Raw genomic sequence first — 21,745 nt, forward strand, 5'->3', positions numbered from 1 at the left:
AATATAAACAATAATGAATTCCTTGGTTTTCTATACTAGCTACAAAATCGAGAAATTTATTTATTTTAAAAATAACATTATTATAAAGAAAGTTAAATAAAAAGCTCAAATACCCAACTTTAACAGAAATATCACACTAATAGACTACTGTTAATTTTCCTTTTGTCTTTCCATAACAATGGAAAAACATAGACTGACCACAATAATCTCAATAATTTTTTAATTCTTATTATGTTTACTGTTGAACTCAATTTAACTTCGGTTTATTATATCTAAATAAAAATTTATAAAATGATTTAACTAAATGAAAAACACATTGAAAAAATTGCGCCGATTTTAAACAAAATTTTCACCATGTTTACATATTTGACTCAAATAACTCATACTGACAACCTTTTCTACGCAAAAAAAAATCGTAAATTATAAATTTATAAGAAATTAAAATAATTGATATATAAATAAATAATAATAGCAGGTAACACTGCAAGTGGATTCACGCATCAGTCTATTAGAAATCAATTATATATTTTTCTCTCAAATAAAATATTTACTACTACATACATATAATTGATTATGATATTTATCATCTATTCAAGCAAATAAAAGCAATGAAATGGAATATAACAATTTAACGAATCGAAACAACAAGTATTATGTTAAAGTATTTGATATTATGACATAAAACTGTTAACATATGCATTAAGTTATAATGTTCAATATGTGAAAACTATATTTTTATAAAAACTTAGCAATATATGTCATGTATCATTATTAAACCAAATAAAGTGTACATAGTTCTTCGTAAAAGGATTAGAGTTGGTAATAATTTGAATCTTAAATTTACAATATAACGCAATATGGAATTGAGATAATTTTTATCATTTCCTAATCATACTATCACAAAATCAGATGCAGGTACCCAGTTTTTACATCGGGTCATCGATGGTACTTACTTTCATTGCAAAATAATATATGGCGCGTGTAGCCAAGAAGAATGCGATCAGGAAAGCTCCGACGTAAGCAACGTAGATGCCCCCACCATGCACCTTGGCCGAGTTGTATGTGCCGAGGGTTACTCCAAGAGCAATCGCGAAGAATATGATGGCGAGGACTGCAAAGATGGTGCCCCGCAGAGCCATGCGTGACCCCACAGATGAAACCTTGCGGCAGTGAGGGCATCTTGCTGGCGCGTTTCTCAGACGTTGATACTGAAAACATGTTTTGTTAATATGCATTTATCAATATAGTTACTAGCAACCGGCCTTAGCTTCATCCTGATACTAATAAAAAACTCCAAGTTAATCCGTAAATAAAGCAGCAAAAATTTCATATGGAAAATAAAATAAAACAAAAATGCATAAAAATAATAATTACTTATATCAAGTTTTAAAAACCAAAGTATTGACATTATTGTATGTATTGTATTATTAACAAAATTTCATTATTTTTACTCATTTTAATCTAGCCATAATACAGAATTTTAAAAGAATTTCACTAATTCATAACTGAATAAATTGAAAATGTACAAAAGTATCAATAAGCAATTAGGGTAAATGATTTTTTTTTTAATTTAAAAAGCAACTCATATCGTCATATTGAGAACTCGACATGGGCGTCAATGAACATCTTGGTGTTACCGCTCGTTTGCCCCCTTCTCTCATATAAAAAAAAAACAATCATCGCTGTATAACATTCCAAGGAATTCCAGATACAAATGGAAAAGACAACTGGTTTCTATGCAAAAGACAAACATAAATCCATACAAAGCTCTGCATGTTATTTAAATTTTTATAATGTTTAGTTTAAATATACTCACCAAAAATGTATCCTGACAATGTACACAAATAACTCTGCACATGCCAGGCAATGTAGATACCGGCGGGGTGACCGGTGATGGAGCGAGGTTTATGATCCTCTTGCAGTCAGGTCGGGGGCACGCAATACGCTGCGATGACGACTTGCAAATCAATAAGCAGTTGCAAGGACAACGCACATACTTCTTACCCGGTGGCGCATTCCTTATTGGCTGAAATTAGTTATTGATAGATAAAAATAGAAATGGATATGTACTTTAATTATAAATGTTTAAGTTATTTCTCACATTTCATTTAAATAATGTATTAAGCAATTTCAAAAGAAAACTATATTTTGTAACACATGTATTTAAGACAACAAAATCTATCTCTGTCTACCCTATAACATTATTGTGTGAATTTCCTTTTATTTCACCATTTATACTTATTTAAGCTACAGCCATATTTTTGCATATATGTTTAGGATATACAACAAAGTTGACTAGCAGATAACTAATGACTCATAACACTACAAAGCCACACTTTCATACTGAGACATTGTAAAATACACTTTACATTTTCAGCATACTACATTACTATTGTAAATAATATAAATACTGTTTGTTACTGGATACAAATGTATATATTTTATTATCTAATAGCTGTTGCCTGTACCTCCATCCTCACAGAATTAAAAAAAACCTAATTAGTAGCCTATGTGTTCTTCCAGACTATATTCTATATCCATGCCAAATTTCATCCAGATCTGTTGATCCATTCTGGAGATACCTTCTAACAAACATCTATTCATCCATCCAACCATCTATCCATTCATCCATACATTCACATTTAATATATAATAGTAAAAAATATTCCTACCAAATCAGGAGAACTAAGTGTGTCTGCAAAATTGATAGATTCATAAGTTTTAATGATTACTAAAATCTCAAAATGTTCCTGCTTTCTCTTCCACATTTCAAATCCTTTACATACTTCCAATACAAATATAAGAATATTAGTGCTTATCCCACCTATTTTAACTCTGGTTCAAGTTTGTTGCAGCAACATTATAGAATAGTAACATTCATTATATTGATATTAAAACAATGTGATCATTGAATTAATTATGATAAATGATCTTTTGCTGGATTTAAAAATCTTTTTAAATGCAGTTTGATAGAGTTGTTATGTCGTGAGAGGTCACATTAGGTCATTAGGCAATGTATATAACTCAATATTCTTATGTATAATCATCTCTTACCGTAGCTTCATGACACACAGAACATTTTACAACATGCTGTTCCCTTTTTCCCGAGATATCTATCATAGACTGGCATACGCGGCAAGTCACCATAGGCATTCCTGCCTGCTGGTACGGTGGTGGAAGCTCATCCGGTCCGATGGGTGAGATTGTGCTTACATTGACTTCCTCTGTTGAATAAAGTTAACATTACGTGGTATACATACGTAATTAATCTTCAAAACGTAACAATCGAACTAGTCGTTGCACAACACAACGTTCAACCAAGCTAGACAATCTTTCAATATTATTTTAGTAGGCATTGTTTAACAATAAAAATACTAGAAAATAGTTGAATCATCAGCTGTCAAAAATACTAAAAATGCTTACCATCCCTTAAAAGCGGTTGGTTTTCGCTTTGTCCGTCGCCCATCGTAGAACACGAAAATTTTAATAACTCAATATGTAAATACCTTTACGTGAACAAGGAATTCTTTTGACGAAAATTGTCATACCAGTTTACTTCGATTAAGTACAAAAAAATAAAAACATCAAATTGGCTTGCTTTGTGGTTTTCATAGACAAGTTAAGATAAGAAATGGCCCTTTTTGAAACGAGTGATTTCAAAGTTCCACAACACCAACATTTGTTAACAAAAATGAAAATATTGTAATTTTTACCCTGTTAGCATGATGATGACTATAATAAATAAGGTAACGAAATAAATAAGACTTTTGCGAAAATTTTCATTGTTGGACGAACCACTGAGTTGGATGTGACAGCCCTAGTAAACAAAAAGCACATGGCCGTTGACAGCTGTGACACATGTCTTTATGTGCGCTCTGTCAAATAATTTGAAATTGAATAAAGCTCAAATACTTTGCAAAAATACTTATTATTTACTTAGCTGCCATGTGTCTGAATTGAAACGGTGAAAAAATACGTGAAATTAAGAGTATATGTAGCTAGCAAAATGGCATGTAAACTACATAGAGTTCGTTACTATAATCCAAAACCGGAACCAATAAATTGTGTCTCTTTTAATAAAACTAATAAAACACTTGCAGTAGCAAGGTTTGTTATTTTTTTAACATTTAATTTGAAAAAGCGATGGCAGTGTATGTTATTATTTTTATTTCTTACAGGTCTGACGCCTCTATAGAGATTTGGGATTTAAATTACGCCCCTTACTTGATTAAACATATTCCCGGTGCGGAAAACGCGTCAGTGGAAGCATTGGGATGGGTTAACAATAGATTGTTATCAACTGGACTTGGTGGAGCTTTGCTGGAATGGGATGTTAATACTTTGAGTATTAAAAACACAGTGATACTGACAGGGTATGCTGCATGGTGCCTTGACGTTGATCCTAACAATACTTTAGTAGCTGTGGGTACAGAGCAAGGTTATATTAATCTATACAGTGTTGAATATGATGACATTGTATATAAGAAGTTATTTGATAAGCAAGAAGGTAGAATTATGTGCTGTAAATTTGATAAAACAGGAAAGGTGTTGGTAACAGGTAATGTTATATTGTATACTTTATTTCCAGTATCCATTTTCATTATTGTATGTTAACGTCAATTAAAAATATGGATTTTTATGCTGGATGCTGATAATTTATAACTTTATGATAAATATATCATTATAGGGTCTATCAATACAATAAGAGTATGGAATGTAGAGACAGGCCATGCTACTTGTCGTATTTCTGTCAGTAGGCGTGGGAATGAGATGATTGTGTGGTGCCTGGCAGTGCTTTCAGACAATGTTGTTGTGTCCGGAGACAGTCAGGGCAGGTTGACATTTTGGGACAGTGTCCTCGGTGAACAGGTAAATTAAAAAAATAAATAAAAAGTTAAAAAAATGGAACATACATATACCCATCCTGTCATACATACAATACAAAACTTGATATTCAAAAATTTTCAATGTTAAGTATTGTTTCATGTGTTTTTGCTAAAATCCGGGCTGATTTTATGTTTGATGTGTGTAGTATTCTGAATATATGACTAATGCAGTATAATAAGAGCACATTATGCTGTGGCAATAGAAATCTTTGAACATTTTTGATAACTGTGGTTTTTAGAGTTAAAATTTTTCTTTCAGATAGAGTCGTATACCACACATAAGTCAAATATACTGTCAATAGTTGTGTCTGATGATGAAAAGAATTTATACTGCAGTGGAGTGGACCCTGTTATTATGAATTTTGTTAAAGTGAGCAAAGGCTCGGGTAAAATTACTGGTGCCCAGTGGGTGAAGAATGTACAGAGAAATATTCATGAGCATCAAGTCAGGTAAAGTACACATTTAGAAACAGGAGCTATTTGTGAAATATAGATTTAGAAATACCTGAATAATAATATTGTTGATTTTTTTAGAGCGTTAATTTTGAATGGAGACAAATTAGTGTCAGTGGGAGCTGATGGGTATCTTACATTATCAAGCTACCCGCCTAAATGGGTTATGAGAATACCACCAATGATTCCTACTGTCAGATCAGCTGTTTGTGGAAATAACAAGCTTTTGTTATTAAGGTATGTGCATTATTATTGTAATATAGGGCTCATTGCATTTAAACAACTATTCTACACTAAGTGACTGGAATGGAAAACACTAAAACAAACATAAAACAATATTTGTTGAAGGGTTATAAAATTATATTGCTCCAATTAGAGGTTTCTGGCACATTATGTATAGTGTGCCTTTTTTGTATGGGGAGAAAATCCGGGACCTCCAGAGGAATGCATGAGGACTGTCTGCACTGGGCTTCTGCACAACCCAGAGAAGAGGGAAACTTCCCCCAACCCCCCACATTACTACAGCAACTCAAGACCACACCTTGTTGTTTGATCTATAGTGTACCTAAGCACTGTATGTTACCAGTTTGTTTTGTGAAACATTTTCCAGGTATTCTAATCACTTAGAAGTATGGAAATTAGGTGCATACGGAACTAATAAAAATGGGAATGTAATGATTGCTGATGTTCAGTCACAACAAAATGATGATAAAGAAAATGATAACACACAGTTGGAGCAAGATACAGTAATATTAGATTATAAGAAAGGCAATAAATCATCAGGGACACAGAAGTTGAAAATAACTGATAAACCTTTGAAGCTAATATCAGTTAAAACAAAGAAAAACAAACAGATAGTGAGCTGTGCTCTGTCACCAGACGGCCAGTTTATTGCTTATTCTACTGACAGTGATGTACGAATCCTTAAATTGGATACAGTACGTAACAATTTTATTATCACTAATAATTCTTTGACTTTGCACATGAGACACTAATGTACTATTCATCTTTCAAGTTGGACCAAATTATACATGGTTTTGAATTACAATTGTATCAAGATAGGTTTGGTATAGTCCGGTCGCGGAGCAGGAAGAATTTCGTACAATGACCTCTTTATCTACTGACAGAGGTTCCAAACGTTTTTGTATTAAGTGCGGTTTACATGAATTATTTGAAAGTGAAAGAAAATTTACCAACTTATAAAATATAGTTATTACTATATAAATCATTTATTTAGATTTAATAATACAAGTAAAAATAAAAATCTAGACAAGTATCTAATAATAAAAAATCAAAAAACAGAATCTGATTCCTCTGTTTCGGAGTAACTGTTACTTTGCTCTATTGTTCAATTTCGAGAAGTGAAGAATTCATTTGCATAATATTTTAAAACCAAAAATTAATTATCGGAAAGCCGGCAATAAAATAGATGAATGCCTGCACTTTCGTCTTTCAAATATTCGTTTCGATTGTTCATTTCGAACTAACCAATAATTAACCTTTTCGGTAATCCTTCTAACGGAGCCCATAAAATTTTTATTATGCAAACAAACAAACTAAAGGTTTAGAATCCCTGAGGACGGCGGCCTTTGTTTCTGTGCGAGCGAGACTCATTGTATTTACGCGGGAGCGACAGAGACAGGTAATGCGAGTTCAATGTACGAAATTCTTCCTGCTCCGCGACCGGACTATAGTTTTGAAATTATCTCATCCATTCACTGTGATACGAGATTTTTATAAGACAGGTTGTCTAGGCTTAGAACAAATTGTTTCCAATTCAATCAACTCTACATATTGGTGTGAAATCAAGATTTGTTTGATTCCACTAAAATATCTCTACTCACTAAAAACCACACTAAAATATCTCCCAATTTCTGTTTATAGTTATTATATATTGTGATATTTACATAAGACATTGTTTTATATCTTTTTTACTATGCTTATATTTGATAATAATTTATATTTTAAGGAGGATGAAGGTAACATATCATTGACAAAAGTATTAATAAGTGGATTGTCGTCAATGTGTGACCGCATGGTGTTCAGCGAGGACTCACAGACGTTACTGGTACATTCTCGGGGAGAGATTAAAGCTCTGCATGTTGATGCCCAAGCCGGTGCCACCGTTATACAGACAATATCAACTGACAAATGTAATTATCACAATTTTTTTATCCTTACAGTATAGGTTTTCATTAAATGTGTCTGTAGGCAATTTAACTATAAGAAGAACACCGCGAAGTGCCCTGACTGTACTATAGTATGTATTCTTTATTTATTTATTTCAGATTTAAAGAGTAAAACTGCGTTACATTTGCACGTGTCAAAGAAAACTCCTTCAAATAATACGTATGTGGTGATGTCGGACACGGAGGGTGTGGTGGTGGTGTGGTCGCGCAGTCACAAGAAGTTTGAGCATCATGTGACGTTGCCCAAGTACCGCTGTGTGCCTGCAGCACTCACTGTCGATACACATAACGAAACTCTTATTATTGCTTATGTTGACCAAAAGGTAACATATAACAGAATATTCATATTTTATGATTCTACAATATTGTGAATATAATATACATTAGGTTAATGAAATTCGATGAAGAAATGTAATTTTAACTAGTTTAAAGTAGTTTCGCATACTTTCAAACTGATTAGTCGATGTAAAAGAGGCTCAACTATGGCGGCTCAAAAGCCACCATAGTCGAGAAGATGTAAAGCACTATAAGCCATTTAAGACGATCTTTAAATTCTGAATTTTGATTCCAGTTAATTGAATACGATCTGTTAAATAAGAAGTTAAGTGAGTGTGGAGGCGAGGCTCTGCCGGCGCAGTGGGTCGCGCGCCGCAACGCCGTCGCCTCTGTGTCGGTGCACCCCGGCTCTGACGCACTCGTCTTCCAGGACGAAACCTCGCTTTGGATCATGAATAAGAAACCTACGGTAATGTTTACAGTTCACTTGCATTACCAATTTAACCACTAAAATGAGTATTATTAAATAAATCTAATTCAATTTAGGAATTCATTTTTAAATTCTTAGTTAATTTTTTGAATTATACTTTACCAAGTTGTCCACCACTATTAGTTAAATCCTATCATTCGATATCCAGGTTTAAGAGATAAAAATGTGTCATTGGCTATTTTGTAGTTGCGGCCATCTTGGATTCATTATTATGTATGGACTCTACTCGTCTAGCCCTATCAATTGATACCCATGTTGGGGGCTATACAAAAATATTTCGATGACACGCGCCATTTTGTAGTGGCGGCCATCTTGGATTTATCATAGTGTTCTATGTTCTACTTGTCAGGCCCTTTCATTTAATAGTCATGTTTATTTTCAGAATACTAACGAAGAACCGAGTGCTAAGAAGAAATTCAATAAAAACGACCATAGTATGAACCTTAAAATAATACCTATAAAGGTGGGTATTGATATTAGTCATCTTTTATATGCATACTGAATACGTGATAGAAATGTTTACGAATTATTCTTTTTTTGCAGTATTTAGCAGGATTTCATTGGATCGGTGACGACGAAGCGGTCACCTTGGAAATTTTACCAGAAAACATAGTTTCTCAACTGCCCCCGGCGTTTGTTACTAAGAGACACAATATGGGATAATTTATGTTATGAGCAAAATAACATATTTAAAAAAATAAAACAACAATTAGTAGAACATTGTCTTTTTTATTTTATAGTTATGTATTCCAGCACATTATAAAAAGAAATTATAAAAAAAATATTTACCTTTTCGACATAAGACGGCAGCAAATTACTTCATGTATGTTCATATGTGACGTTTTAGATCATTTATTGGACAACAAAATGATATTGAACGTCAACTAGTAGCACATGTAAAAGAACATTCTCTCTCTCTCTCTCTCTCTGCCTAGCTCGTATCCCACATGGTGGTGGGGTCGGCTTTTCCAATGTAAAAGAACGTTATTATCTCTTATTTCTTCGAAGAGTTTGAGGAAGGTGTTAATACTACGTAGGTGCAACAACAGTGGAGACACCGTAACTATCTTGCACAAAACACCACGATGACGTCATTTCTTAGACGTGTATAGTATAAGTAAATTATCACAATAAATCAAACTGCGTGACGGTAAGTTGTTGGGGTCGTGTCCACATGTCGTCGGTGACCTCAGAACGTGCCACCGGCAGCTTGTACGATATTGGGTCGCCGATTCCTCCCCTGAAATAATAAATTAATTTTATAAAGCATTTATTTTGAAATTTTAGGTTTGTTATTTTAGATCGCAAACTTTAGACCATTCAAGATTGAGTGTTTTTAAGTTAAAAATATTCTAGATAAATGAACATTAGCCCCTTATAGACATTTACAAATTCGACGTCTCATGTAGATTAATTACAATATAAAGATGTAACCCTAGTTTTTTGTAGTAAAGGAAAAGAAAACACTACCCTAAGAAAATCATAGTCTGCTTATATGGATCGTAGATTTGTCCCGGCGGCAATGGCGGTCTCGTAGGGTAATTGCGCCCAGTTTTTACTAAAGGTCCGTAGCAATCGAGTGGATATAGCGCCCGGTGGCCTATTATACCTGTAATAATAATATTGTAGGTAATATTATACTAAAGAAAATGATCCAGTGTAATCGAAAATGGAGCAGAAGTAAGGACAGAAGTGACTCGAATCTTAGTCTATGATTTTGGTGTATACGTGATAGCTATTCTGTAATTTGTGACTTGTAACCTTTATAAAATTAATCAAAATTATTACACAAATTAAATGAACTTTTAACGACCCATCAATAATATGATATTAATCTGTCTTTCTTGACAGTGCCCCAAAATAAATTGTTTGTACATACACTTAAATGGATTAAGCCGGGTTTCTACGTAGAGACCGTTGGTGTAAGTGGGCAGTGGGAGTATGAGGTGTCGCTTTGCTCGACTAGCAAATTAATTAGTTTTGTTGATCATTAATCTTGGATTAAAATCTTGGATTCAAAGAGTATGTAACTACTTCGTACTTCGTGCTTGGATTAACACATAACTGGGCAATTGCAGATATAAACTTACAAGGCGCTTTATGTGTTTTCATTTGTTTTGAATATGATATGTTTTATACAGAGATTTTGGTCTCAGAAATCCACTGTTAGTAATTAATCTGCCTGTAATGTACATATTAATAAAATAACAGAATATATATTATTAACACTTTCTATTGCTTTTGGCTCTAACTACGCATCAACAAACTTCCTTCTTATCATTTTGCCAAATATATGTACACTGACCTGAGGATGTAAGGGGTAGCGGCGTTGGACTGGGCTCAACGTGCACTCGTTGCTGCTCCACAGGTTTGCAGCTCACCGAGCGCAGCGCAGCGCGGTACTCCTCTACACTCATGCCTGACACAAACAGAGGACAGATAAATCACAGGGCTAGCTAGATTCTGCAACATCTGTGAATGGGTAAAGCTTGATCAGTCATGGATCAAAACAAATATTCTGATCTGAGTTTTTTCTGAAAAGAAGGGAACACGAGAGGAGTTAGGTCGATACTCGATAAGATGTTTAGTTATTATTTTACCTATTTTTTTAGCTTCCTCTTCTTGTATTTCTCGCATCTGAGTGTAAAAACCCCATCGTTTGCTCCATAAACGCGCTGCATGTTTTGCTTTTTTGTTGACTGATGTCCTGTAAGGTAGTAAATTGCACATTCATGTTTAAGAATATATAGGGATATTTATATAATCATAATAATAGAGAAAATCATGAAAATATAATATTTACTTTTATTTTTATGATTTCCTATTATATATAGATATTTATTGTCTGTCGTCAAAACTAGGTCTGATAGAAAATCAATATATTTGCCATCTTGTCCTCTAGAGTAGGTAGGTAGGGGTAGGAATGGATAAATATATCAATTTTGCCCAAAAAGCTGTATAAGTAGATAAATATTTGTTTATCCCATTTATATAAACAAATAAACTGAGAAAATAAAAAATACTTTATAAATAACAATCTTAAGTCGTAACTTCAAAGTACATATTTATCTTTCTTTTTTAAATGTACAGTACTAATCATCTTTATAAATATGGACCAATGAAATAGAGAGGGACGAATAAATTGTATAGTTATTGATACATTACAGAATCCCTTGCGCTTTGACGGGATCAATGGAAGGCTCACGGCGACCGCCACCCACAGCAAGTTGACCTTGTCCAGCGTTATCCATAATATTTAAATAATACCTATTGATATTTAAAATACCAAGGAACAATCTTCATAAAGTTGTTTTGTTAAACGTAACCAAGGGTACAATATCGATCAAACTTTATCCAAAACAACAGTGACTTTTTAGGAATTAGTATGCGGAAAAGTTGTGCCGCTACTTTATGCGCGTGGAATTAAAAAAAAAATTGCAGTTCATAATATTTACGTAAAGTAGTTTCACATGAATATTTTTCCTTTTTAATTTTAGAGCCTATTTTTTGTTAATCTCTTTATTAAACTAGGTTTAAAAAAGAAGTAAGTATGCTATTGAAGAGGAACAATGAGAGAAACAACAAAGTCCTCTTTAAGGACTATAGAAAATTTCTGCAACATGACCAAACATTGAGTTTGCATTTGTTCAAGTAATAAATAAAACAATCTAAATGGAAGATAACATAGAAACGATAGTGAACGTTTCAAAACAACTTTTATATACATATCTAATTTTACTAAATTAAAATGACAAAAGAGGAGTAAATGTCAAGGTTTCGTCAATGTTGGTAATAGAAGCTATTTATTAATATAATTTATATCACATTCCTCTCAGATATTCATCTACAAACTACTTTATAGTTGTCTCCTACTTGGAAAGAAATACGCCGTTGTTGCTTGTGTTTGTAGCCGTATAAATGGAATATTGTTGTAAGAATTAATAACCTTAAAAAATTTAAGTACTTATACTCCTTACTTGTCTTATACGAGTATATCCACAACATCATACATCTATATCTTATCAATTAAATTAGGTATACGTATCATATATAGTTTCCATCTATAATTTGTAAGTATACAAACCTTCTCCAAAGATTATTTTATACCATCTCCAAAATCTAAAATTTATTTCAAGTGCTTCACTGATTTTTGAAGAAAAGAAAAATGAGTGAGTTTGAACAACTTTGCGATGAACTTGTGCCAATAGGGAACTCGTCATTACCACTGTCATCCTCGCACTCAGTTTTACAGCTTTCATTTTCGCATCCTTCAAAATTAGCTTTTGACCGCGACTACGACGTGGAATAAAAAAAGGAAATGGAAAAAAAAGTATCCTACGTCCGTCTCCTGGTTCTAAGCTACCTCTCCACCAACTTTCAGCCAAATCGTTTCAATAACTTATAATTATAATAATTTTTATACTTTAAGTTGGTATACTAACTTAGCTATTTGTTTTAATACAGTAATTATCGAGTGACGTAAGAGTACTCTATCGTCTTTTCTATGTCTTACACGAAACAATTGATGAAAACAGAAACAATACATAAATAGAAAACAAGTTATGACCGTGTTCAGTTAAACGAGAAAAATATATTTATTGCGGTAGGTGTGATTATGTGGTATAAAGCTGGCCTATATAAATGTAGCTCGATGTCCTACTGCATGACCTAATTCTCTGTATGAAAGGAGCGGCGGTGTGGCGGAGGGCGGCGGGTGGCGGCGGGCGGCGGCTCTGAAATGTTGGGGTCGAGAAATTTGCGCCGCTCCCGGTGTCTCGCGCCGTTGAATCACAATAGGGTTACACACAGTTATATTTTATTTTCATACATTAATTACATAAAGAATTTTATAACCAAAAAATACAATATTTTCTTAAATTTGCAAGCAGTTTGCTAATATTTTATAAAGCAATGACTGTTTCCATTTCCATCATCCATCGGATTATAAACTTCCTATTGGAAACTTTATTCTATCCTATCCTATTTTAAATTAATGTAAGTAGCTACATGCTATTTTTAGTACACGTGTATTTTTACATATATGTAGGTATATACTTTCACATTTTACCAAGCTATTTTCAAATCACAACAAACACCCCATCGGATTAAGTCATCATTAAATAGAGGGATATTCCAATACCTTTAATACTAATAAAAACGATTTTTTTGAAAACGCAATATCGAAAGCATTCCAGGGCAAGACTGCTTTAACCTTATGGATTTATCCGGGCATTAATTAATGCAGCATTTCCCGCTTCACAAAATTTTATAAGCGTAGTCTTTTTATTTAAAAAGAATTAGACCAACTTAGCAAATAGTACATTTCGCTAGTGTTAACAAAAAATCTATAAAATTTCAAATACAAGGAAGTCTAAATCTCAAATAGGAATAATACAATCCCTATATTTATAAATTGAGTACAGTTTTGTTGTCATTATTTACCACGATTATTAGACAATGAAATATATGTAATTTCCAGTACAAATCATTTATTTGACCAAATAATATCAATAATAGCCGAGCCAGAAAGTAAGTTTAAGAAAAATCAGAATTTGATGACAACCCTATTTCGTTAGTTGGTTACACCTTTTCCGTACGCCCCCACGTCTAGACTTCAGCATAATATTACAGTATATTGTATAGCAGCCGATACAAATTCACACGCATCCACGTGCCTGCTTTTCGGCCTCTCCAGAGCTTTACTTAATTGAACAATGCTCAAAGAATTAATGTGCCAGTTAAGAGAATGTTGTAAAAAATCGTAAAAAAGTTTCTACTAAGTAGTACTTTTAATTCGCTAGTTCGCATCTATAATGTAATTGTGTTCTATATTTTCAATCTTTATCATTACTTTACATTCTTATCCAGTGATTATTCAAGTACATTTTTTTATTTAAACTTGTAGTGTTAATGATACCAGGTTGTTCGGTTTTTTCCCGGAGAAAAATATTTACATATTTTTTCCTATTGAAAAATAAAGATTTTATGATAAAGGTTTTTTGTCGACCTAAGTATACACGACATTTATTAAGGTTACAAAATAAACAATTACTTTTTAAACATTATGTAATTGACATAATTTATGTCGTTTTTTAAAACCAAATGTGGCAATTAGTGTTCCCATTGTCCAGGTGTCGGAATTTCCACGGGGCCTGCGGCGTGGGTGACGGGGCGCGTGGTGCGGGGCGCGGGGCGCGGTGTACGGGTGCTGGGTGCACGGAAAGAGGGGGGGTGGTCTAGACGTCCACCATTAGCCATGGGGCGGGCTGATGTCTGTGGCCCATCGCGGCGCTAATTAATGACAACATAAATATCTATGGTGACTAGTCGCTTCCCGTACTTCCGGGATTTCATGCATCGACAGTACCTAATCGTGAGTGAATATCGCATAAATTAACTTTTTTGATACATATTTACGTAAATTAAACATTTAATTGGTTTTGTTTATAACTGCATCTTACATTAAATTGAACATTAATGTTTTACTATGCTGATGGGCATATATAACTATCTGTTAATAATTGTGTACCACAAAATATTTTATATTTTAGTATAAATACGAAGTTGCATCGAATCAAATAAAACGTAATTTTAAATACGCAAAAGTTTTACTTAGCGTAATAATAGTGTTCGTCGAAACACGTACTGTTAACTTAATGTTAAGATACGTGATTATTGTACCGTATCGGCGCACTTTCACAATAGGAGCACCGTCGCCGCCGCCACCGCCTCCGCCAGTGCATTTGTAAGGTAGCTGAGAGGCCTTCATCTCACCTCCAGACGTTTCTCAGGCCTTGTCTGTTGTCCTCTGACAGCGCGCGCTGTCTAGACTGGTCTAGGCTATAATACAAACACCGAATGCCGCCGCCGTGACGTCAGCTTGTTCACAAAGCGAGCTAGACTGCCTTCTGTCTTGCCGTGCCCGCTACTTGATATCAACTATGCGTAACGATTATAAAAAAAGAATAACATGAAAGGAATGTTGAAAACTGTTATAAAAGAAAATAAATCGATGAATTAATTTAGTATTTGTTGTTTGTGTATTTAAAGTTTTAATAAATATAAATAATTTACTATTCGAGCTACCTTTACATTTGTACGAAGTGCCCAACTATTCGGGCATCGTATTTTATATACGAATAGTTTAAAAGTTTGAAAGGTAGTTTCAGTGTAAACGACCTTTAAACAAACCGTTAAAGTCTGTCTGCAGTCTTTATCAATGCAGTAAAGGAGTATAAAACGAAGGTGGAATGAAATATACAAGGATAAGTACTCACTGTGTGACCGCGCGGCGGCAATGCAAGTGCAGCGCTCACCTCCAGTCGCCGTGAGCTCGGCACGCGCGCACCGCACTTCGTCTAGTCTAGACGAATTGCATTATGCTAATTTATATACCAAGACGCGTCAAAGCAACTTTTATACCTGTATGTTTATTTGATTTTATTGTATGATAATATGAAGCAGTCATAACAAGTTAACGATTGACAGTTTAGAATTTAAAGTTAAGTACCACACTTAAAGTCGCATACTGGCTACTGATTTTACCTTATATGTACTCAATTTAGTATGCGGAATCTACAAGTAAAAGTTTGTTGCTTACTTTTGTTGCTTTTATCAAATTGTCCACATGAAAAGTGCATAGAGGTTTGCGACATTTTCCGGGGTTTGATTAAAATAAATTCTATCTACCGAGCCTTAAAGCCTTAGACGTAGGTGGCTAATGACCAATACAATTTTTTTTCAATGTGAAACCCTATACACATGGAATAGTTAATTAATATCTAGTCGCTGTTGTGTTGAAACTTAATTCGAATACACATTAGATGTAAATGTTTGAACATGAAATGAACACGTCTACAAACATGAGTACGAACATTTTTACGAGTGTGCGGTGATATCAACAAAGAGACAAGCCGTGAAGACACTTTATGACCAGTCTTCAGTTAATAGCTCGATTATTTCGCGCCTAAGACATTTAAGTATGATCGTTAATAGTCCGTGCTGCAATACTGTCTGCATCACCGTCTAGACTGATACTTTGAGATCAGTTGTCTGCAACCTTTTCTTTAACTTGACTTTTGTTTTAGGAATATATTTATTTTTCATTATCAAGTGGCAAATGAACAAGCGGTCACCTGGATTCGCTGAAATAGCGAATCGACCACTGCCGATACACACCCGTTATTGCAAGGTCGCGGGTTTAGGGCAGCTGATAAAGATACTAAAAAAAAATCTATTTTTCAAAATGGTCACTTTGAGATAGGGCGATTTCATTACACGAAGAAAAGTTTAAATTTCAATTATCTGTCAATTTACATGGTACATAAGGAAATAGCAGAGTCACAAAGTTGCAAGGATAAAAACGCCACCTTGACTTGATTGAGCGGGTTAATATTTGAAATGTAGTTTTGTATGATTGTAATTAACTCACCTTTTTTATTTAGTATTTTCACCGGCTATTCTAAAAGTTTGGTTCTTCATGGAGCGTTTCATTTGTGGTAGGATTATCAAGTTGGGTACAAAGTGGGGAAGTTTATGTTAGACTGCCACGCTCGAGTAAATCCAAAAATCCCCACTTCGCCTCCCCCTACTACTATGGTATGTAGATAGGTACACTTTCGTCGTTTAAAAGAGTATTTATATGTATATAAATAAATATCACCACAATATGCCGGTGGAGTCTATGCTTTCATGTCATAATGAACAGGTTTGAGACCACTGGCGCAGAAAATCTCGGCCGCTACAACAATGCTTTCGATAATTAAACGTAACGGTAGCGCTAGTGCAAATCAATTTGGCTTGTCTTGATCGGCGTAACGCATTGTCTAATAGAGTCGAGCCACGGCACCGAAAAGACAGCGGCGCAGACGGCCAATGTTTTTTCTGATTTTATTGACTGCTAATATTTTTTGCTTCGCTCCGTCACGTTAGCTGCAAAGCATATAATTGTATCGCAGGTTTCTTTAGTTATTTATTTTTATCCTTTCATTAAATAAAAAATTATACCTATACTTCATTGTATTATTTGTTACAAATCTACAGTCGTAATCATATTATAAATATACAAAGAGTTTTGTTTACATGCGACTGGTTGTAGCCTAAATAAAAAGCGATTACGGGAGTACACTTTAAGTTTTTAATATGTCAGTGGCTCATTGCGGGGCTGTGCGGGGTCGGTGCGGAGCATGGTGCGCGATTGGGGAGACGAGGGACCCCACGCGTCGCGACGTCCTATTTTTTGCGGCGCAGCAGATTGCCGTAATCGCGCGCAGACGACGCGCCAACCGTTAGTTACGGCCGCACCACTTTAAACCTCATCCATTTTAATTTAACAAAAGTGCCGGCCGATAGCGCGGAGGAAGGACTCATTTCCGTCTGCCGCTGCCGTCTGACTCATTTCTATCTCCCCCGATACCCTTTAACGTACTTCTTTATTGCGTACCGATTATGATTATTAGACTAAAGGTTCAACGATGATCAAATTTATAGAGGAAAAAAATTATGAATGAATTTTAACAGAATCTGCGTCGGTTACCAGGATCGCTCCCGGAGATGATAGACCTAAAGTATAATAAGTATTATTCTAATATTTAGACCAATTGCGTCCCACCCACATAATAGTTTTAAGCGCATATTTACGAGTAGCAGAGTATAATTAATGTACTAGCTTAGTACGTTATAAATATTAAACACTAGATGTGGACTCCTTGAGCCAGACGTTTTTTTTTGGATATTACTCTAAGTATAACAAAGCTAACGTTAGTAATTGGCTTGCGGCATTTTTTAAATAAAATTTCATGTTACTACTTTCTAATACTTCAAAAGAATTTTAAAAGCTTTTTCAGACGTTGTTTTAAGTTTTTACTTGTAAAGAAACGTAGAAGTCGTAAAAGCAAAATTTACCTAATATAGTACGTAAGTTCAAATAATCCTAACTTTTAAAAGAAGCCCCAAAAATTATAAGTTCCGAACAAAGTTTTTATCCAGTGGAAATTTTCTATAATTCCTTCAGGGTACCTATTACAATCCTTACTTATTGATTAAAAAGTATTCGCCTTTAGCCGTTGTTGTACTGAGTATATCTTGCGTGTCTATTTGTACGTAGATGGAAAACTCTTCTTAGATGAAAAAAACTTTATCGTCATATTATATCTTAATCTATTTCTAAGCAATTACACATTCTACGATATCAATGTTATCAATAATCAATAAATACAATGAAAAAGTTTAAACAGATAAAAATAAAATAACACCAGCTAGAAGCTACGAGTATGTTTGTACCTACATTTAGATACATAGGCTAACTAAACAGACAACTAACAAACTAAACAGCGTTGGCCCCAACCCAAATCGTCTCGTCAAAATAAAAACATCTTGATGTGACATTTATTTAATGTAACTATACTGTATAGTCGATTTATAATAGAAATAACAAATTATAACAAACCTTTCTAAACAATTTTACCTTTATGAGTCCGTAAACAGACTTATTAAAAACAGATAAAAAATCATCATCACAAATAGATCCATAGACAACAAAACATTAATCAGCCAGTGACATATGTTAATATAATTTGTCATTTCTATTGAGTTAGACCTATACTTGAAAATGGAATACATGGAATACGCACTGAAGACTCGAATATTTAAGAGAAAACTTACGAGACAAGTAGTCGTTAACTATTTCAATTAATATATATTGGAAAGATTTAATTAAGACTTAATTAATAGAAGTTGAAATGGTACAGCTAAGTAAATACAATGCACCCATTTCGTGCTTGATTAAAATAATCTAAAATAACAAAGACTGAGCACTCAGTCTTTGTTTTTCAACTCAATGTTGCAATGAACCATTATAATTTCTTTAATGAAGCTAAACAAATTGTTAGTTTAGTTATTTGAATAAACTTTAAAACTAGGTACTTATCATTTTAACGATGATATATTTTGTTGTAAGGTAAACTGTATTGGTACTGAAATACTTTCAAGATTTTCCAAATTTACTGAGATAAATTTCAATTCGTAGTAATAAAATTTTACTTGTTTTTATATTTGAATAAAATAATACAATTTCCTCTCATGTATATAATTCGAAGTCTGGTGACATGTTTTCAATTTCACAGATGTAGTAACTGTCATGTTATGTCTAATCATGCTATATGAAGATATTTGGACTTTATACAGAGAAAGCCTTCTGACGCTTTATGACGAATAGCAGATGGCATTTTAACGTATCTTGATAATTGCATTGTTAGTTAAATCATGCACCTGTACTATAAACAAGGGTCACAACAAAGTGAGTCATGTACTTAGTAGGCAGGGGACAATGAGGGCGAAACATTTGAGTCGGGTAATTGTTATTTGATGCGCGCTTACGTAACCGATGGTAACGGACGGTGTTGTGGTTAGTTACGCCGTGTCCCCTTACACAATGCCGCCTGTCACTAGGGTGACCATTACACAGAATATATAACAAGAAAAAAAATTAACCAACGCGTAAGGCTTATTAAGTAAGAAATGGTTTATTTATTTTAAATGTGTTTCATAGCAGTTGTTACACTTAGCATAAAAATCAGGAGCAAGAAAACTTACTGATATAAAACCTGATAGAAAGAAGAAAGGCGGAATGATGATTTCTTTGTAAAAAAATATTTTTGAGATAACATAGAATATTGTATAATGTCATGCGTTTCGCTGTTTTTTAATTTCCGAATTAAAAAATACCACCTTTTTGAAACAAAATATTTGCAACACAAGAAATACTATATTATTGTCGATTACGTTGCTCGTAAGACTTAAAAAAATATTGATTGCATTAGTCCTGATAAAATATTAATGAATCGTGGTAATGTAGCGTGAGGTCACACGACGCGTCGATCAGTCTGGCGGGCGGCGGGCGGCGGGCGGCGACAGCCTGACGCGGCGGCATGCATCGCACCTCGCACCTTGAACGTCATCCGGCACATTTTCGAGTGACCGTCCCGAAGACCGCCGACCGCACTATGCTCATCCGCTCCCACTCTATGAGATAACGAACGTCATTTCACGTAACAGATGGCTAGACGAATTCGACGCCCTTCACGCTGCACTAATTCATTCGCCTCACTTTATTTCGGTTTTTTGTTGTACAGTACTGTTTGTTTACTTCGCCTGATATTAACTGAAGCTAGGTGGTTACTTGAACCCTCGAGTTGTCGTCGAGAAGTGAAATTATTGAGATGTACTGATAACTTTTAGTCAGGAATGCAAATTGCCAAGTAATTGATGAGCTACAATAATAAATATCGTTCAACTTATTTAACGGTTTGGTATTAAATTAATATTTACCATATTGTGTCAAAATATGAGCTCATAAAGTTTCTTTATTTTTAACAATCTTTTAAATGAACCACAAGTAAAATATAAGCAATAAAGAGTTTAATAACGAAATATATATATGAGATTGAAAATTTCACATATTATGGGCGATGACGTACAATATGTGTAATATTGAGTTCGCGTGCCGTGGGCCAGACGACGCAGGTTAGCCTTAACCTTGAAAATCCGTCTGACCCCCCCCCCCCCCTCCACCGGCCCCTTCGCCTAACCAACCCCCACTCACCCTCCCAACCCCTTGCCGACTCGCCTCGATAAATGGGCTCTGTAATTCTGTTAACCAAAAGCAATGTCAGACCACTTTTCAGACATGTTTTGAATATTCCAACATGTTTTAACTTAATCTTATATTACAGTAATGTAATCTTAATCTGCGTCTGCCCTTTTAAGTTACAGGCTTAAAAGCTTGTATCTTTTACAATTTAAATGGAGCACTTGGGAGTAATTTGTAATGTTGAAGTACTGGCATTAAACCAAGCGTTACTTATATATTGATTTTATGTTTATGGTCTGCAAAACATATTTTAATACATACAACAAATTTCATCAATGAAATTCTATTAAAAATCCTTAGTTCAATAAAAGTATGTTTATTGAGAGTTTTGTAAATACTTTTTTTGTTATAATTTTAATTGTATATCTTCGGAACTGTAAAAGGCTTCAATTAATTAGTCTGAATGAAATATGTTTTACGCGTTGAATTGTAAGAAATTTCTGTTCCTAAAGTCCGAGAAACAAATATCTCGAAAAGAAAATTATGAAAGTAAAATTAGATAGTCATTATTACATAAAATGATAAACTAAACATTAATTAAAATTAGTTGTACATTTTTTTCTAATTATAACATGGAAAATGCTTTGACTCGAGGCTATCTTAATTACAGTAGCGAGATAAAAAAGCGTATTGTTTATTGTGCAAGTTCCCCTAATTGATTACAAAATGCAATCTATATGCATCCCCTTGTGGGGCATGGACCTTACACAATGGAGGGATCGACTTGCAGGAATAACAAATCGCAGGTATGCATATTGCACGCTCTTAAAGCATTTCTCTCCTCCACTACGTACCCTCGCTT

At 34.1% G+C, this 21,745-nt stretch overlaps 3 protein-coding genes across 4 annotated transcripts; 1 reads left to right on the forward strand and 2 right to left on the reverse strand.

The window, feature by feature from the left end:
* Nucleotides 1–774: 774 nt before the first annotated feature.
* Nucleotides 775–3,593, reverse strand: LOC106719144 (type I phosphatidylinositol 4,5-bisphosphate 4-phosphatase-A). The gene is made up of 4 exons (XM_014513406.2): nucleotides 3,424–3,593; nucleotides 3,055–3,224; nucleotides 1,817–2,026; nucleotides 775–1,208 (listed from the first exon to the last, which is right to left on the reverse strand). The coding sequence occupies exons 1-4, from the start codon at nucleotides 3,464–3,466 to the stop codon at nucleotides 927–929; spliced, it is 705 nt and encodes a 234-aa protein (XP_014368892.1). The 5' UTR covers nucleotides 3,467–3,593; the 3' UTR covers nucleotides 775–926.
* A 257-nt stretch (nucleotides 3,594–3,850) lies between these two features.
* LOC106719119 (U3 small nucleolar RNA-associated protein 4 homolog) lies at nucleotides 3,851–9,007 on the forward strand. Its single transcript, XM_014513374.2, has 11 exons — nucleotides 3,851–4,107; nucleotides 4,179–4,558; nucleotides 4,688–4,869; nucleotides 5,146–5,336; nucleotides 5,421–5,576; nucleotides 5,950–6,277; nucleotides 7,309–7,492; nucleotides 7,628–7,851; nucleotides 8,100–8,273; nucleotides 8,677–8,757; nucleotides 8,838–9,007. The coding sequence occupies exons 1-11, from the start codon at nucleotides 4,007–4,009 to the stop codon at nucleotides 8,955–8,957; spliced, it is 2,121 nt and encodes a 706-aa protein (XP_014368860.2). The 5' UTR covers nucleotides 3,851–4,006; the 3' UTR covers nucleotides 8,958–9,007.
* A 97-nt stretch (nucleotides 9,008–9,104) lies between these two features.
* Nucleotides 9,105–15,714, reverse strand: LOC106719153. 2 transcript variants are annotated; one of them, XM_045680291.1, is made up of 5 exons: nucleotides 15,572–15,714; nucleotides 10,895–11,001; nucleotides 10,600–10,713; nucleotides 9,765–9,903; nucleotides 9,105–9,534 (listed from the first exon to the last, which is right to left on the reverse strand). In XM_045680291.1, the coding sequence occupies exons 2-5, from the start codon at nucleotides 10,929–10,931 to the stop codon at nucleotides 9,420–9,422; spliced, it is 405 nt and encodes a 134-aa protein (XP_045536247.1). In that variant the 5' UTR covers nucleotides 10,932–11,001; nucleotides 15,572–15,714; the 3' UTR covers nucleotides 9,105–9,419. The 2 variants fall into 2 exon arrangements, with proteins under 2 accessions (XP_045536247.1, XP_014368905.2); XM_014513419.2 differs by lacking the exon at nucleotides 15,572–15,714 and adding an exon at nucleotides 11,460–11,618.
* Between the last annotated feature and the right edge of the window lie 6,031 nt (nucleotides 15,715–21,745).

The sequence above is a fragment of the Papilio machaon genome, chromosome 12, assembly GCF_912999745.1.
Source record: "Papilio machaon chromosome 12, ilPapMach1.1, whole genome shotgun sequence".
Taxonomy (NCBI): domain Eukaryota; kingdom Metazoa; phylum Arthropoda; class Insecta; order Lepidoptera; family Papilionidae; genus Papilio; species Papilio machaon.

What these genes read in the sequence shown, in the direction of transcription:
- LOC106719119 (XM_014513374.2), top strand. Translation starts at nt 4,007, where the DNA reads ATGGCATGTAAACTACATAGAGTTCGTTACTATAATCCAAAACCGGAA. An exon ending in AGGAAAGGTGTTGGTAACAG is followed by an intron (nt 4,559 to 4,687) that starts GTAATGTTATAT and finishes ATATCATTATAG; the next exon opens with GGTCTATCAATACAATAAGA. An exon ending in AACAAGCTTTTGTTATTAAG is followed by an intron (nt 5,577 to 5,949) that starts GTATGTGCATTA and finishes AACATTTTCCAG; the next exon opens with GTATTCTAATCACTTAGAAG.
- LOC106719153 (XM_014513419.2), bottom strand. Translation starts at nt 11,545, where the DNA reads ATGGATAACGCTGGACAAGGTCAACTTGCTGTGGGTGGCGGTCGCCGT. An exon ending in GTCAAAGCGCAAGGGATTCT is followed by an intron (nt 11,002 to 11,459) that starts GTAATGTATCAA and finishes ACTACCTTACAG; the next exon opens with GACATCAGTCAACAAAAAAG. An exon ending in GCTACCCCTTACATCCTCAG is followed by an intron (nt 9,904 to 10,599) that starts GTCAGTGTACAT and finishes TTATTATTACAG; the next exon opens with GTATAATAGGCCACCGGGCG.
- LOC106719144 (XM_014513406.2), bottom strand. Translation starts at nt 3,466, where the DNA reads ATGGGCGACGGACAAAGCGAAAACCAACCGCTTTTAAGGGATG. An exon ending in CTGTGTGTCATGAAGCTACG is followed by an intron (nt 2,027 to 3,054) that starts GTAAGAGATGAT and finishes AACTAATTTCAG; the next exon opens with CCAATAAGGAATGCGCCACC. An exon ending in ATTGTCAGGATACATTTTTG is followed by an intron (nt 1,209 to 1,816) that starts GTGAGTATATTT and finishes ACATGTTTTCAG; the next exon opens with TATCAACGTCTGAGAAACGC.